At 38.9% G+C, this 18,952-nt stretch overlaps 1 protein-coding gene across 1 annotated transcript; it reads left to right on the plus strand.

Moving 5' to 3' along the window:
- Positions 1-14,228: 14,228 nt before the first annotated feature.
- LOC147885769 (uncharacterized) lies at positions 14,229-18,076 on the plus strand. Its single transcript, XM_087397006.1, has one exon. It carries the CDS (start codon positions 14,512-14,514, stop codon positions 17,137-17,139), a length of 2,628 nt encoding a protein of 875 aa, XP_087253132.1. The 5' UTR covers positions 14,229-14,511; the 3' UTR covers positions 17,140-18,076.
- Positions 18,077-18,952: the final 876 nt, after the last annotated feature.

Consider the following 18,952-nt stretch of genomic DNA (forward strand, 5'->3'; position numbering starts at 1 on the left):
TCAACATTTTCCAATTGAGAGGAATATAATAGTTGCAATGTCAATGGATGAAAACTAATTTTCAATTGCACAATCTCTTAGCATCTATAGCACTAACTAGCCAGTGAGGACCAACAAATGGAAAGGTCATACTTGCTCAATTCAAGAGACTTTCTACAGATTAAATCTACAATGTAATAGTTTTTGTCATAAATACCACAGTACTTCCACACCCAATTCAAATCCTCGTAGATTTCGGAAATTCAATAACATCCATTTAGAAAGATTTCTTTGGAAAACTCAAAACTTTTGTCGTTTTTGTAATTTAAGGAAACAACTTACCCCAACTTCTTCCTTGTCAAACCATACCCCAATCACTCTCAAATCAACATGTTGATCTAGTGAAATCAAGGCTTACATTATGGGAATGGGACACTCAATGGAAGGGAGGTATTGTGTTGAGCTATGCTCTAGAATTCAACTGGGTTAGCTCTAATCACTTGTTCCCCATCCCCATGCCTATTGAGGACATAAGTGATCTTGTAAGGGTCCTGAACATTAGGTGGAAGTTAGGGGACAGTATCTATTAATGGAAGGGGACACAGGGGGGAGACTCAATGGAAGGGAGGTATTGTGTTGAACTATGCTCTAGAATTCAACTGGGTTAACTCTAATCACTTGCTCCCCATCCCCATGCCTATTGAGGACATAAATGATATTGTAAGGGTCCTGAACATCTGATGGAAGTTAGGGGGCAATATCTATTATTGGAAAGCCAGATTCGGCATAATATGGCATAAGGACATTCCAAATGTCCACTTTGATGTGGTTGATCCTACATAAATCAGTATGGACTAATGCCAAAGATCACAGAATTGGAAATGGGGATGGGCTTTGCACTCTAGTGCCAAAGGTCACAAAGAAGATGTCCACTCTGATGTGGTTAATCCTACGTAAATCAGTATGGACTAATGCCAAAGGTCACAGGACTGGAAATGGGATGGACTTGGCAACAAGAGATGTCAAGGGTTTAGAGAAGACATTTTTCACTTGTTCGCCTCATGCCCTTATGCCAAGAAAATCTAAAAAATAGTTCAGATTTAGTTAGGTGAACATTTTAACAAGAAGTAAATTCTCCTAGGTGATTCTAATAAAGCCAAACAACCATTCTGGACACTTGTTAAAGCTCACAGATTATGGTTTATCTAGCTCTCTAAGAATGCTTTTCAATTCAGTGATACTATTACTAATCGTGATTCTCTCTTCTTGGAATGGTTAGCAGGATCAACAAAGATTTGCTCAAGCCATCAAGATATTCAATAAGAACCATGATCACCTGTTCTAAGAGATTCAAGATCATGAAGTTGAGTACCAATAGCAACACCACAGTGAATGCCAACAAGCTCCATCCTCCTCACTTTGGACTCAAAATGAAGATATTTTTCCTTTTCTCTTGGCTATAGCAAGCACTGTTGACATCTATGATGGTCTATCCTACTCATGTTGTAGAGGATTATATGCTTTTATGTCTTTTTTTTCCCTCGTGTAGAGGATGGATTGTAATGGAACCAAAACTATGTAATTTTTTATCACTTAATATAGAAATATACTTTTTTTGCTCTTAAAGGGAGCAAACATCTAGGAGGTCCCTTGCCCATCTACAAATTTGTCATTCTTCCATAAGCGGTGAGACTAGACCTTGTATGCTGACCATGGAGCCAACACCACTAAATGGATGAGGAGAGATAAGAGAGCTCATCTAATAGTGGCTCAGGATCAATTGAGGGCCAGAGTTGAGGAACAAAGATAGTGCTAGAATCTTTTTATCACGCGGCCTGTTTGAATCCATACTTCCTCTCCTATAGGCTCCATGATGTGGTTGGGTCTCTCACAAGTGCTATCATCATTTGAGTGGTCGGTCTCCCAATCTTAAAGAGAGGATATCATCATTCCACTGATTATTCTCCCTAGGTTAAAGAGAGAGGATATGTATACAGTCCTCATGTCAATGTCCACCTGAGGTCGGGTTTGTCAAGTCGTGTTCTGGCTCTCTCCTACATCTAATGCCCCAGCTCGGGTCACCATATAAAAAATTCATAATCATGCTCTAATTGGGCTTGGTTGATCCCTCATGTGCTCTCCTTTGTGCTTGTATGAGCTGATATCTATTCTATGTCTTTTGGCATCAAGAAGGAAAACATCCACATGTTGATCTAGATGTGCCAAGAACTTTTTGAGTGGGCGAAAAACTAATACTAAAAGGATAGTGGTGTTGTCCATGGATCTCATAGTATATAAGGTATCTCAATTGCATGCATATCACATTAAAGTGCAGATCTTTCTCTCCCATACGATGCCCTCTACTTGCCCTATCTCAACTCATTCCTATGTGAAGATACCTAGAATTGAACATCAACATCCTCAACGCATGCAAGAGATGAGTTTGATGAGCCCCTTATTTGAGATTTGTAAGTAATGGTCACTATAGAAGCTAAGTTCCACCAAAATCTCAATAGGTGCTAACCACATCTTGAATGTGTGGAGTTGCAAGAGATCCTCTTTGATGACTTGGATTAGCTCCTGACAGGGAGAAAAATGGATGGAGCCTCAAGGCTATACTAAAATGGTGGCAATTTGTCCATCTATAGCCCCAAGACTATGAAACATTTGTGTGCCCAATCATAGTAGCTCCTTTGATCCCTCTTTGCTAGTAAGGGTTAGCCATGATAGCTTGCATCATCAGGATGTAGCGGTATCAAAGTCCTTGACCCTATGGAGATACGTGACGTGGAACAAATAAGAGGAGGAGGGAAAAACTCTTATATTGTCTCACTTTGAACCTTTTTTTTTGTCTCTTAGAATAAGATATTCAATTCATAATTATAGCAAGAGTTCATGAAAACTACAAAAAATGTTTTATTTTTCCACAAAATGACCTTCCATAGATGCAAAGTACTTTACTATCGAATCCAAATATAGAATCATGGTCATCTAGGAATCCTCTTTGATGCTTGGCTCTTAGTCAATGTAGTACAGAAGAGCCTTCATCCTACCATGTAGCTTGCAAACACTAGCTATCCAGCCTGCAAACTGCCTCCAGAGACTTTGAGCACTTCCTCAACCATCTTTCTATCAATGTGGATTGTAGCACCCCCACATACATTGTATCCCTCCTTCACATTCCTTCCTTTAGACATCCAAAAAGCAATAGTTTGATAAATTTTGTGCAATGAAATAGATTTCTATGTAGTGACAGATTTTTGTTAGCTAAGCAGAGCAACAAAAATATACTAAACAAGCAAACAAGAAAAGACAACATACGATGTATAAAGAAGGATTTTTTGTCCTTCTACGAATTGAAAAGAGGTGTTTAAAAAGTGTTGATAAATGCCCTGCAATAAAATTAGCACCAAGGTTTTATGGACCTCTCAAGGTTATCTCTACGGTAAATGATTTGACTTATCATTTGGAATTGCCCAATCATTGGAAAATTCATAACGCCTTTCATATTCATCTCTTGAAACCTTTTAAGGGAGAATTACCAACGCATCCTGTTTATGAAGAGTCACCTTTAATTGTGGATGAAGTTGAAGTTCTTGAGCCTAATTGTATTCTAGATGATCAACAAAGAACAACGCACAAAGGAAAGGCTTATAACTCCTATTTATTGAAGTTTAAAAATCATCCAAAAGAAAATGCACAGTGGTTCCCTGAGCAGTTTTTCCGGACCATCCTGATATCCTTAACTCATATAAACAAAATCACAACTGAGGTCAGTTGCACCTTAAGCAAGAGGGAATGTTACGAGAAAGTATTTCTCAAAGCTCTTGTTCGAAATGACGTAAAGTATTTATAGGATCGCACACCAGACGTGGCGAGGGTTCTATTTAATACTTTGGTTTAGTTAGGGATGCCTAACTAAACATGTGCCATTAATAAGTATCATGGGTGATGCCATTTAGAAATACTCACGTTAATGGATAGTCATTTGTAAATACCATTACTTAGCATGATTGGCTAATCATTTGGTGTATATCATTACGCTAAGTATTTGACTATGGTGGATTGGTTTATTGAGTACAGGAAATGACATGGACAGATGGGAGTAAACACGCTCAAGGGAATAAATGCTAAATGCCATGGTTTTATGCTAAGCGCTATGTAATGTATTAAATGGCCAAGGGTCATTACATTTTTTATAAGGGAGAGTGCTTAAAAGCCTTCCACTTTTGACATATAATTTTAGATGAGTGCGTAAGAAAAGGAGTGACAAAGAGAAAAGTAAGGTAAAAGGATGCTCAAAAGAAAAGTATGGAAAAATAATGTTCAAGGGATGAATATGTGACTTTGTATCAATGGCTCATGCTCTTATTGAAATATTATAAATACTCTTGGTGTGGGATCACGAGCCACACACCTCGAGGGGGGAGATTGTACCCAGTGATTGCCTCTTGTCTTTTCATGAGTTTCCATGCATATTCGATTTTTGGTGCTATTGTATGTGTTAGAATTGTTATTGACGTTTTAGTGAAATCAGAGCTCTTGCTACGCTCCATGAGGACCTAGAATTGAGAGGTACTGCTCCAAAGAATTATTGGAAAGAGAGCTAAAGGAGCTGTCAACTTAGATTTCGAAAAGGGAACTCCAATAGTACTTTGGAGAGTGGTAAAAGTGAGTCAAATTTTAGGGGCCCTTAAGTCTTTGATTAAAGTCTCTCTTTCTTTTGAAGAAAAAGTCGGCTCTAGGGTTTTCAGGGCCTTTAAATTAAATGCCCGGGTCCATTCAGGCTAATTCTGACCATAGAAGCGGGTCTGAACGCGCTTATCAAGGGAAAAACGTGAGAGAAGATGATAGGAGCAGTTTTCCAGTGATAAGAGGATGAGAATTTGTTTGATAAGGTATCAAAACCCTCAATAGCTTATCAAAGCCCTCTACTCCTCTTCTACCCCTCTTATTTCCGCACTATTTTCCTTATATCTCGAGCATATGGATAGCTTTCTTCAAGGTGATTTGTGGAGGCTCTTCTACTCCAGCAACGTCATATTTGGCAACATCCAGAAGCCATAAATCTCTTGTCACTAAGCATCAAGAAGGTTCTCTCACATATTGATAGCATCGTAAAATTGATACTACAGATCTCGGCGAAGATGATTGGCAACGCTAGTGGACACTCTCAACTCGGGTGGCGAGAGCACAAGAGATAAGTACATGACTAAGTAAATCTCATTTTATTAAGTGTAAGAGTTTATTTGCTTTCACAAAATGGCACAGCATCTCCCTCCAACGATTCAAGAGCTAATTAATGCACTTCACCTTCAACTTTTGCAAGAGAGAGATCAACCAGAGAAATTAGAAAAAGGGCTTCAGAGATCTAAGAACAAGAAAAGGAAGAGACATTTGAGAGATGAGAGTTCTTCAGGATCTGTTTCTGAGGGAGTGATTCATAGAGCTGTTAAATCTGCATTGAGAGAAAAGAAGGAAAATAAAATTAGTGGAAAATCTTTTACTTTTCAAAAATATGATGTGAAGAAAGATGCAAATTTTGTTTTAGCATGGATTACTCAGCATGATGATTATTTCTAGGGTGAAAGGTTTCCTGAAAAAGACAAAATTAAATGTGTTGTTAACCATCTTATTGACAATGCAACACTATGGTGGAATGTGGTCAAAATTAGTAAAAGACGACGAACTACTTGGAAGGAATTGAAGAAAAGATTGAAGAAAGACTTTCTTCCAACACAATTCAAGTCGAAAGTCCGTCAACAATGGCATAGTTTGCATCAATTAGAAAAAGAGACTATTGCTTTGTATGTTGAGAGATTTTGGTAATCTGTCATTCAACTTCAAACCATAGATAAGATTTCTGAGAAAGAACAAAAGAGGAAATTCGTACCTGGTCTTCGGGCGAAATTAAAAGCCGAGATCAACATGTTTCATCCTCATTCCTTGAGTTCGGCTATATCACTTGCTACATATTGTGAAAGAAAGAACGGGATACCCAAGGATGGAGAAAAGAATAAACCTTTTGTTCCTTTTCAAAATAGGGACAAGAAGTTTAAGTTCAAACCGTATTCTTGCTTTACGCCCTCGACTACATCTTCGAAGGATCGCGACAAATCCAAAGAAGAAAAGAAGACCGACTTGAAGAAGGGAACTTGTTTCAATTGTCCACAAAGAGGGACATTATGCAAATAATTGTCCAGAAAAGAAGAAGGCATCAACCGCAAAGATTAACGTGATCGACAAAGTCAAGCAAGAGGGTAACACTTCTGACTCAGGTAAATCAAGTAAGTTTTCTCCTTATGCATTGTTAAAAATGAAGGGAAAAATAAATGAGAAAGACATTTTTATTCTACATGATGATGGAAGTACACACGACTTCATTTCTGAATAATTAGTAAAAGCAATGAATCTTAAAGATTCACCAACACAGTATAAGGTTAAAGCTGCTTTTTCTGGATTGTTTGAATGAAGTGAAAGATTTGGAACTCACAATTGATTCATACAAAGAAAAGAGAATTTTCTTAGTGGCTCCTCTAAGTGGAAAAGATATAATTTTGGGAATGCTATGGCGACATCAATTTAATCCTGATGTTGACTACTATAACATTGACCAAATGTGGATGACACACAAGGATAGAATAATTTGTTTAAAGGGACAAATAAAGAATGAAATGAATCTTTTGTTGAATCACACACAAGCTAAAAGGGCTTTTAGGAAAGGTGAAAAATCATTTTTGGTTTTAGTTAATTTGATTACGATCGTGCAAATCAAATCGAATGACAATCTCAAAGATTTTATCTCGCAATTTTTGGATTGTTTCTTGGATGAATTACCCCCAGATTTACCCAAGTCTAGACCTGAAGATCATCACATAGAGATTTTACCTGGAAATTCACCTCCTTGTAGAGCTCCATATCGAGTAAACATCTTTAAAGAAAAAGAGATTCAAAGACAAATAGAAGAATTGCTGGAAAGAAAGTTGATTAGACCAAGTAGCTCCTTGTACGGTGCTTCAGTCCTTTTGGTGAAAAAGAAAAATGGCACATTTAGGATGTGTGTGGATTATAGAGCACTTAATAAACTCACTGTCAAGAATTGGTATCCAATTCCAAGAGTAGATGATTTACTAACAAGTTGAGAGGAGCTAAAGTCTTTAGCACGATTGATCTTAAATCTGGTTATCATCAAGTTAGAATGACAGAAGAAGATGTTTACAAGACAGCTTTTAGAACGCAAATGGGCCATTACGAGTTTTTGGTTCTACCATTTGGTTTGACCAACGCTCCAGCTACTTTTAGTAGGATGATGAATCGAATCTTTCTAAAGCATCAAGATTGTGTAGTGGTGTTCTTTGATGACATATTGATTTTTAGCAAGAATACTGAGGATCACAAGGAACATTTCAAATTGACTTTTTCTGTTTTAAAAGAAAATCAATTGTACATCATTTCTAAGAAGAGTCTATTCTTTCAAGATCACATTGAATACTTGGGTCATATCATTTCAAGCCAAGGTATTCAAGTAGACCCAAAGAAAGTGGAATATTGAAACATGGCCAAAGCCTAAAGATATACATGAGCTAAGATCATTTTTAGGCTTATGTAGTTACTATAGGAAATTTGTTAGGAACTTTGCTTTCTTATCTCCTAAAGAAAACTGCAAAGTTCATTTGGACTTCCAGCCATGATAAATCATTTCAAGCTTAAAAAGAATCTTTAGTTAAATCCCCAGTACTTCAGTTACCAGACTTTTCCCGACCTTAATTTGTTGCCATAAAAACTGATGCAAGTGGAATTGGGATTGGAGCTGTGCTTATGCAAGACAATCATCCTATCGCATTTGAAAGTAGACAGCTTAAGCCAACAGAATTCAATTATAGTACCTACGACAAAGAATTCAGTGGTACATGCCCTAAGGATTTGGAAGCATTATTTAATGGGCTCACAATTCTTGATCAAGACTGATCAACCAAGAAATAAGAATATTTTGATGCAACCATTGATTTTTGATAGACATATCAAATGGGCTTCTTTTTATTCAAAGTTTTCAGCCAGTGATTCAATATCAACCCGGTAAAGAAAATACGGTTGCAGATGCATTAAGTCGAAGACCACAAATCAACAACATTTCAGTAATTGAGATACAACCATTCGAGGCAATGAAAAATTCTTATCAAGCTGACTCTGACTTCTGTGATATATGGACTAAGCTTGAACAAAACAATTGGAGTCAAAGAGAAAAGACTTTGTGTCACTAATCCATTTAGATTACAAGTAATGGAGGAAATGCATCAACCTCCTTATGTAGGACATCGAGGGGACTGCAAATTATCAAAGTATTGTTAAAGAATTTCATTGGCTTTTGATGAAGAAAGATATCTCTAGTATGTTGCTGAGTGTTTAATTTCTCAAAAGATTAAAAGCTTCAAGGGAAAAACACCAGCACTATTAATGCCTTTGCCTATTCCTTCATAGTCTTGGGAACAAATATCCATGGATTTTATTACTGGATTTCCCTTGACTTTTAATCAAAATAACATGATCTAGACTATCGTGGATCACTTTAGCAAGCAAGCATATTTCTTGCCTTGCAAAAAGACATTGTCTGCACCACAAGCGGCACACATGTATTTGAAGTATGTTTTCCCACATCATGAATTACCAAAGATTATAGTATCAGATCGAGATTCCAAGTTTTGTAGTACCTTTTGGAGGACTTTATTTGAAAATCTTGGCACTAAAGTGGATTTTACTTCAGCTTTCCATCCTGAGGCAAATGGACGAATAGAAGTAACCAATAATGCTATCTTGGATATGCAGTGGATATATGCTGATTCTCAAGGTAAGAATTGGGAAAGTATTTGCACTTTTTGCAATTTGCTTATAACAACACAATCCATTCTACTACAAGAAGATCTCCATTCGAAATAATATATGGAAAGTTATTACCGATTCCTATCACAAGAATTAGTCAAAAGATTCAAGCTCCTGATAATTTTACAAGAAATTATGATCAAATCATGAGAGAAGTGACTGAAGCCATCAAAAGAGCTCAAGAAAAATATACTAAACAAGCAAACAAGAAAAGACAACATACGATGTATAAAGAAGGAGATTTTGTCCTTCTACGAATTGAAAAGAGGCGTTTAAAAAGTGTTGATAAATGCCCTGCAATAAAATTAGCACCAAGGTTTTACGGACCTTTCAAGGTTATCTCTAAGGTAAATGATTTGACTTATTGTTTGGAATTGCCCAATCATTGGAAAATTCATAACGCCTTTCGTATTCATCTCTTGAAACCTTTTAAGGAAGGATTACCAATGCATCCTATTTATGAAGAGCCACCTTTAATTGTGGATGAATTTGAAGTTCTTGAGCTTGATTGGATTTTGGATGATCAGCAAAGAACACGCAAAGGAAAGACTTATAGCTCCTATTTATTGAAGTTTAAAAATCATCCAAAAGAAAATGCACAGTGGTTCCCTAAGCAGTTTTTCCGAGACCATCCTGATATCCTCAACTCATATAAACAAAATCACAACTAAGGTCAGTGCACCTTAAGCAAGAGGGAATGTTATGAGAAAGTATTTCTCAAAGCTCTTGTTCGAAATGACATAAAGTATTTATAGGATCACACCAAACGTGGTGGGGGTTCTATTTAATACTTTGGTTTAGTCAGGGATGCCTAACTAAACATGTGCCATTAATAAGTATCATGGGTGATGCCATTTAGAAATACTCACGTTAATGGATAATCGTTTGTAAAGACCATTACTTAGCATGATTGACTTATCATTTGATGTATATCATTACGCTAAATATTTGACTAATAGTGGATTGGTTTATTGAGTACAGGAAATGACATGGACAAATGGGAGTAAACACGCTCAAGGGAAGAAATGCTAAATGCCATGGTTTTACGCTATGCGCTATGTAATGTATTAAATGGCCAAGGGTCATTACATTTTTTATAAGGGAGAGTGCTTAAAAGCCTTCCACTTTTGACATGTAATTTTGGATGAGTACGTGGGAAAAGGAGTGACAAAGAGCAAAGTAAGGTAAAAGGATGCTCAAGAGAAAAGTTGGAAAATTAGTGTTCAGAGATGAATATGTGACTTTGTATCAATGGCTCATGCTCTTATTGAAATATTATAAATACTCTTGGTGTGGGATCATGAGCCACACACCTCAAGGGGGGAGATTGTGCCCAATGATAGCCTCTTGTCTTTTCATGAGTTTCCGTGCATATTTGATTTTTTAGTGCTATTGTATGTGTTAGAATTTTTATTCACGTTTCACTTAGTATGAGGTAACATAACTATTTAGTTTGATTCTTTTTGTTAAAATAAGTTTATAAGTAATATTAGCCTGATGTGTATGGGAATCATATCCAATCATAATTTTAATACTTGTTGTAAGCTAACATGACTATTTGCTTGGGTTTTTCATGTATTTTTTTGGAGCACCTATTTTGGCTTGAGAGATTTGTGTGGCTTGAGAGCCTACAAATCACCATTGCAATATAATGCCTTGCTTTTTCATAGGGTTTGTGAGTTATGGATCTTAGATTTTTATCTTTCAATACTTTTTTCCCTTTGGAGCTATAGGTTTGATTTGGTTTAGCATGTGCATGGAATATGCTTTACATCATCTAAAACAATTCTTCAATAAAAGTCATATCTTTTATTGTTAATTCACGTGAATGCAAACTTGTTGAAGAAACTTAATTACTTTGTTAGGAGGTTCATTTTTACTTTTGAACTACATACAAGCATTTTTATGTAAAATCTTAGCATCAATGATTCAAAGTAATGATTTATAATAAACTTATATCAATATTTAATTCTTCTTTTCTTTTTCTTTTTTTTGTAAATACAAAAGAAGGTTGCAGCTATTGTGCCTTTTTTTTCATGTGGTTGATAAGCTTTTTAACTCTCTCAGTATTTTTTATTGTGCATGTAGATTTGTGCGAAAGAGAACTAGCTTTGCTAAGAGTTCTATTTTTTGCCTAGAACTTTGATATGCACTTACTAGCCTCTTTATCATTTTACTATTAAGTCTTAGCATCAATTATAAGAAATGAGTCTTTAAGATAAAGTTAGGTCATATCTGATTGATTTTATTTTTTTGAAATGTGTATTTGTAATGAGTAGTAACTTTGCTAAGAGGTATTTTTACACTTTGACTTTTCATATAGAAAACATTTTATAGATGAAGAGTACAACTAGAAGTACCTCATGACTATACACGTGGATTTTATCTTTTGAGAAGGGCTATCGGTAAGAGGTCTAAAATAGACATATCTTGGGACTTTCATGGGCAATTGGAGTCCAAACTCTTTTACCATATTACCATTCTTGTCTGGAATTCACTCCACAACTTCTCCCTTATGCTGTCTCTTGATTGGTTCCAAAAAAAAAAGGGACGAGGACTCAAGCCAAATTATTCTAGTTATTTTGTGAGCCTCTTCAATTCTTTCAAACTCCCAAGACTTTAGACCTTCCTCTACCACTACCAACAAAGTAGTATGAATTGGGTCATCAGGAGCTAACACTCTCTTGTACACTGCCATGTTAACATCCATCTTCCATTAGAGCCCCCATTTAATGCTAGCAACTCAAAATACAACCAAAATCTCGAGGTCCTATGTTTTAAGTGGATTACCACTTCTCATAAGTCTCCTATTTCCATAGGTCTCATTATTAATAGAATCCCTAATTCCCATAGGTACCCTTTTTCCATAGTACCTCAATAACTTCACAAAATTGAGATTCTTGTATGGATCTTCTATAAAATTTCAAATCACCTTCCCACATTTTCCCATGATACTTCAATAACTTCTCAAAAGTGAGACTCCTTTAAGAATCTCCTTCTTCCATAGTACCTAAATAACGTTAAAAATTTGAACTCTTGTATCAAAACTCCCTTAAAAGGCTAAAATGACATTCCCATCTTCTTTAGGAGATGGAAACACCACATCAATGGTCAAGGGTACAACAATGAGGTCATGTAGTACTTGAACCTTTTAGAGGAGATTTCATCATCATTCCCCATGTAAAGCACAAACTCTATCCTCTTTGCAACTCAAGGGTAAAAGGGCTCTATCTACAAGGTCATCAATGGTAGCAACTCATCAATAGTTGAGGAGATCATTATTAGCAACAAACTACCAATGTGATAGAATTATCTTCTCAAAGACCCATTCAAGCATTATAATTTGTGGAACAAGTGGCAAATGCAACTAGAGAAAATGAATGGTAGGGCTAGAAGAAGTGCAACATATCATTGAGCATGTTATTGGTATTTTTTTGTTGTGATTCTAAGTCGACTATGCTTTTAGCTTGCTGGAGGGAAGATGAGAAAATGAACAAGATGTTCCTTTAATTTTCTCTTATGGTGTATAGTTTGAATACAAAATGCCTTGCCATGCTCTAGATTGCAAACTTTGCAATAAGTCATAGCTTGACCTTCCTCACATGAAAGCTACAATGAACATCCCCGACTCATCCTTGACTTTCATTTTAGCTTGAACCATGCCTTTCACAAGCATAGCTATACCACATCTACATTTGTGAGCTAATGGACAAAACACTATGCAAATCACATTCCTCTAGATAAGGTCAACATCATCGAATTTAATCTCTTGTAACACCAATACTTCCACTTAAGATTTCATCAAGTACTTGATGCATCCTTTTTTTTCTTTGTTAGAACATCCCTGTAAGTTCCAAGACCCAAATGTGAGATTAGTGCTCATTTGCCCATCCACCCCTACACCAATATTTCTCTCTATGTTGGATAAGAACTTTGTCGGCATCTAGTAAAAAAGGGAACGTATTTTCTATTCCTGATCCACCATTAAATGCGTTTCCTTGGAGTAGGATATAGTTAGCACATTACTTGCTTTTCCCCCAAATAAGTTTGGGATCCTTTGTGGCCTCATTTTTCTCCTCTACCTATGGTTGGCATGAGGTAAGTCTTTCCCCTCCCCCCCCACTAGAAACTGCTTCTTGTGGTTGGCACAAGGTAATCCTAGTCTTCTTGTACACCCCCCTACTTAGCAAAGTCTCTCTGGGTTGAAAATAGCGCTCTTAGAGGGTGACGTCGTGCAAATTGCTATTTCAAAATGCACCACGTAACCTCTTCTATCCTCATGAGCATGAAATCAATTGAGTTTATTTATTTATATATATTTTTCTCATTTATTTATTTGAAAAACAAAAACTCACACACACATCTCATAAGGAAGCAATTGCTTATACTCCAAAATATTATAATTAACTAAATCGACAAAAACATCTACTCTTTGGCAACAGCCTTTCACATTGGCTAAGCTAAAAATTAGAATTAGAGCCCTAGGTTAGGGTCAAGTTTCAAATTAGAGCATTGGGAATTAAATCAAGTTGCAATTTTTTTCTATGTTCACACATAGGCAGTTTCCAAGGAGTTTTTTTATTGTTTGTAAAGACTCTGTAGCTTGAAGAGAGCTCCACCACTAATGAAACTCATCTTCAAGAAGTAAAATTATGCTTTTTTATTTTCACAAAACCTTTATCCCAGATTTGGACATATTCCATATGCAACTACAGGTTAACTTCCCCCTCTCTCTCTTTCCCCTAAAAATCATCCTCTACTCTCTCACCCCCCCTCTCTCTCTCTCTCTCTCTCTCTCTCTCAACTTTCCACACTTCCTGTCTCAGAGAGGCCTTATGAATGATTGTGAGCATTCATCTTGTTTTTAACTTACTCTTGGTTTTCTTTGGAGCCGCAGAAATTGGCAAAGAGAGGATGGATGACACAAAGAGTTTGAGATGGTCGACGGACAGCCGGCCCTGCTTTGCTAACGTACGAATTTCAAACCGACCGTGTTGTGGAGAAAAGGGTGGGGACAAAAACAGCAAGCAAGAAAGAAGAAGAAGAAGAGAGGGAAAAGGGTGGGGACAAAAATAGCAACCAAGAAGAAGGAGAAGAGAGAGAGAGAAAGGGAGAAAGGGACAAGCAAAAAAGGCAAAAGTAGAATTTTTGTCATGTGCAACAAAACGGACTCATGACTATAGCCTTTAAGCCAATAATTTCAAAGCCCAAAGCAAAGAGAGGCCAGAGGGCAGTGAAGGTTGACGTGGACGAGGGAGAAGTGTGTGCATTGACTTTTAAGTAGAAAAAGTAAGAAAAATGAGAAGAGGTTAGCATAGTCTTCGTCGTTTTCATCATCTTTGATTGTACTTCTTAATCGCCATAGCCACACAAGACACAGCTCGCGAGCTGTTCCATCGCCATAGCTCGCGAGCTTCTGCATCCCTCTCTCCTCCAATCCTCCATCGCTGGAGCTCCTCCTTCCTCAGCTTCCTCACTCGCCATAGCCACCCACAGCTCACGAATGCCAGAGCTTCTCAATCGCCATAGCTAGCTACTTTCTTCAGCATCGCCATAGCTCCCCCCCCCCCCCCTTCTCCACTCCAGAATTCTCCTCTCCATCGCCCTCCCGTGATCCTCCCAACTCCCTCAATCGATCGATCTTTCTCTACCCCCATGGACTTCTTCGCCCACCTCGCTTCCACCCTACGACAGTCCCCCTTCCATCACAGAGACCCCAAACATCACCCCGAGCTCAATCCCACACAGTCTCATGCTCTCTCCCTATATTTCTCTTCCAAACTCGATCGCTTGTTCGGCACCATCCTTTGGCCTCCCTCAGAAGCCTCTTCATCCACTCCTGCTCGACGATGGAACTCTCTGTCGGCCTTATACGACAAGACCCTTTCCAGGTGGTGGTCTGTTCGGAAGGAGCATAGATCCGGTTCTGACGTACTCTTCAGCTACGATGGTGTTTCGCTCATCCTCGAGGAGTTGCGCAGTGCACCACAAGGCATTGAGGAACTCTATCGTGTGATCAAAGAGGCGCAGCATTTCATCCACAGGTGTGGCAGTCCCGACTGGTGGAGGGAAGCTATTACTATTGGTCTCACAACAGAGGCATTCGATGTTCATATCCACGACCTCGCCTGGTGCATCGCTGGATTGAAGCTCGCCTTGCAAAGCGTTCGCGGGGTCGACTTAGACTCTCGGGCTCGATTCACCCGCCTGGAAATTGCCGAGTGCTATGCGGAATTGGCAGAGTTATCAGCTGAAGGTTCAGAACTTATCAGGAGTCAAGGTGACGACCGCCGGCATCTCCTTTCAATCTTAACAGAGATGAAGCAAAAGTACGATGGGATGCATACCGTAAGAAAAAAAGTCATGAATGTCGAAGAAAAGCATAAACATGGAACAGCAGATTTCTTGTTACAAAGAATTACGCTTCCATCTGAGACTGTGAGTACGTCGTTCGGTAACAGAAACGTTCCCCAAATCATGCGTATACCCAGAAAAGATATAACTTTCCCCTCTCAACCTTGCTTGATTGGTCGGGGTAGTTTCGGGCCAGTCTACGAAGCTTTTTGGTTGGGCATGAAGGTTGCAGCCAAGCAATTCCCTTGCGATACCAGCAAAGACTTGTTTGAATATGAGGTAGCAATGCTCGGAGAATTGCAATGTCCCTTTATCGTTCAGCTGATAGGATGGTGCGTCGATACTGAACATAACAAGTGCTATCTGGTCATGGAGCTTGTGAAGAAGAACCTTGCGTCTTTGGTGTTGGAAAAGAGAAAGCTCAACAAGCCCCTACGGTTGCCTGTGCTAGTCGATTTGATGCTGCAGATTTCAAGAGGCATGCAATATCTCCATGCCATGGACATATTGCACCGAAATCTCAAGCCATCCAATGTTCTAGTTGAGCCAATGTGCTCCTGCAAAGGATTAATAGAGGAGGGTTATGGACGGGTGAAGCTTTGTAACTTTCGTTTAGCCAGTGACAGGTGCCATGCAATATCAAATGTGGGTGCAATGTGCTATATGGCACCCGAAGTTTGGGTTCCCGAGAAGGAGATTGGAACTGGATATGGCATTGAGTGGCTGAAATACTCGTTTGAGGCTGATGTCTACAGTTTCGGCATGACTTTTGCATATTGTCTGAATGGAAAACACCTATTTGAAGGCACGACATCCGGAACTACACTGCTGAAGATGGTTACAAACGGTGTTAGGCCAGAATTACCTGCAAATTGTCCTCGTTTCTTGAATGAATTCATTCAGAAATGCTGGTCAGGAAATCCATCTTCACGCCCTTCATTTACCAGCATTACCATGATGTTAAGGCAATTGAAGCTGCTTCTTATGAAAGCAAGAAGCCCTGAACGACTGTTGGAATGCTTGTCCAATGAGGAGTTTTTCCTGTCCACTCCTACGATCTCCTACCAAGAACTTTCTGAGGCAACACATGGCTTCACTCTAAGATTTCCACAGATCACACAGGATTCTATTTACCGAGGTGCTCTCTCTGAAGGAAATGATGTGCTAGTCCATCACAGACAGAGTCTATTTGAGGCACGAAAAGTCTGGGTTGAGACATCTCAAATGTTCAATCTGAGGCATGGCAACATTGCTCATCTGCGAGCTGTTTGCATCCACTGTTCTCAATGCTGGTTTGTATACGAGTACACTCATGTGCACGGATCACTAGACAGATGGCTAGAGAACCCTCTTGATGAACCCCTTGTGCCACTAGATGTGGGGACTTGTTACAGGATTGCTGTAGGGGTAGCATGTGGACTTCAGTTTCTGCATGGACAGCATGTTCTATGTGCTATCACAACTGGAAACATATTGCTTGATGAAAATTTTGAGCCTCACATATTAATGAGTTCTCCAGTGCATGAAGAGAGAATTGATGATCTAGAATTCCATGAAAGGCGCCTTGATGTGCTGTACTTCGGGAGATTCATTGGGGGCCTCTTATTACACCTAAGTTGTTATGGTCTGGACATAGAAAACACATTTCGGCTTCCACAAGCTTCTATGCTGAAAGAAGTGGAAAGTTTCTGTTTATATGAGGCGGATATTGTGATGGATGAAATTGTAGAGATGCTAGAGATAGAAGATCACTTGGATCCTGAAAGAGATTATGCGGTTCAGGATCTTTTGCAAGAAGATGATCAAAGAGTGTTAAATCGCATTGAGGGAGATGAAGTATACAGTACAGAGGCTGAATACCCAGATACAGTTAGTGCATGGGAACACTCGTGTGCAGAATTGCCAACGTCAAGTGTTCCCAGTTCATGAGAGAGGATTCATTGTCAGGCCTATCTTGATGCATTGCAACTGGGACATGTTGCGTGACTCTATTGTACCCAAGCAGGAATGGTATAGACTTGGAAAATGGACTTCCAAGCTCCACAGGTACTGATGTGCTGTAAAGATCTTGCTGGATGAAGATTTCAAGCCATTAATGGGTCTCCAGTGCAGGAAGAGAAGAATGAAAGGTGTGGCCTTTCATGAAGGACTCCATGTTGTACTTACAGAGATTTATTGAAGACCTCTTATTGCACCTAAGTTGCAGTGGCATGGACTTCCAAAAGACACTTCAGGTTCCAGAGGCTTCTATGCTGAAAAGACATGGAAAGTTTCGGTTTGCAAAAGGCACATATTATGATGGATGAGATTGTAGAGATGCTATAGACTGAAGCTCACTTTCATCCTCCAAAAGGTTGTTTGGTCTTGGATCTTTTGCAACAATCCTAGAATGCTATTGAAGGAGACAAATAAGTGTATTGCAGAGAGGCTCAATACCCGGATAAAGATAAAACATGGGAATACTCAGTGTGAAGAATAGTTTAAATGGCAATGAGGGAGATGAACAAGTGTATTGCAGAGAGCCTCAATACCCTGATAAAGATAAAGCATGGGAATTCTCGTGTGAAGAATTGCCAAGCTCCAGTTTTCCCAATTTATGAGGATTAATTCATTGTCTGCCCCACCATAAAATATAACTTGATGTGTTGCAATTGGGTCATGTGCTGCGTAACTCTTATTGCACTTAAGCAGGAATGATCTAGACTTGGAATGTAGACTTCCAAGCTCCAAAGGCTCCGACACCAGGATGAAAGATCTCCCCAGGTAAGACGCATGGTATGTTGGACTAAATCGAGATGCACCCTCAAAAGGGTTGTCTGCAGTTGTATCCTCTTGAAAAAATAAAACGTTTGGAATTATAAGGATTTCGACACCATTGTAAGATGATTGCAAAGAGTCCGAACACTCTCACAGATGATTTGTAAGAACAACTCCAAAATGTTGCTACGGTCCAGTTTGCGACTTCTGTAGGACCATCTGAATAAGTCCAACCATGACATGCTTTGTTGAAATTAGAGCAGAGAACCTACATTTATTTTCAGTCTCTAACTACTTACTTTTTGGCCTGCTCATGGGCAAGGTCTTAGTGAAGCGTCGGGGGTTTTGGCTATCTACGGGGAGTGTGCTCGAGTGTGCCCATGGGCAAGTTCTTAGTGAAGAGTTGGGGTTTTTGGCTACTCCAGGGGGAATGTGCTCGAGCCTGTGACAATTTAGTGGTGGGTTAGAGGCGATTTATTTCCCGTTAATGATAGCAGTCTCTCCTAGCTTGCTGCATCAATTGCTGTGTCCTGCGTTCGTTTGTTGCATCTGCATTTGGGAGGCCTATGCTTTGGGGTCGTCTTTGTTTTCTATGAGTGGCTTTGAGGCTGCTCCATTGCTTGCAATTGGTGTGAGTGGTTTCTAGGCTCCTGTGTTGCTTGTATGTAGTGAATATCAACGCGAGCTGCAAGTGGCTTTGAGGCTATTGCTTCGTGTTGATTGTTTGCAAGTGATAACTTGACAGAGGGGATTAGACAGCTGTTGCTGGCTGCATCGTGATGAAAACAGATCGCAATCACAGGCACAATACACTGTAGGTGACGCAAACACAGACACAATACACTGTAGATGCACGTAGGAATACATTGCATTACTCATGATCAAGGTCGTTCTTATACAATGGATCATCCTCAATCATCACCTATGATTGAGGGATGATCTATCTACCAATTCGGTGAACTAGCTGCTTGTTTTGTGCAACCTT

This window comes from Dipteris shenzhenensis, chromosome 25 (genome assembly GCF_047967505.1).
Source record: "Dipteris shenzhenensis isolate YYH24624 ecotype China chromosome 25, Dip_SZ_1.0, whole genome shotgun sequence".
Taxonomy (NCBI): domain Eukaryota; kingdom Viridiplantae; phylum Streptophyta; class Polypodiopsida; order Gleicheniales; family Dipteridaceae; genus Dipteris; species Dipteris shenzhenensis.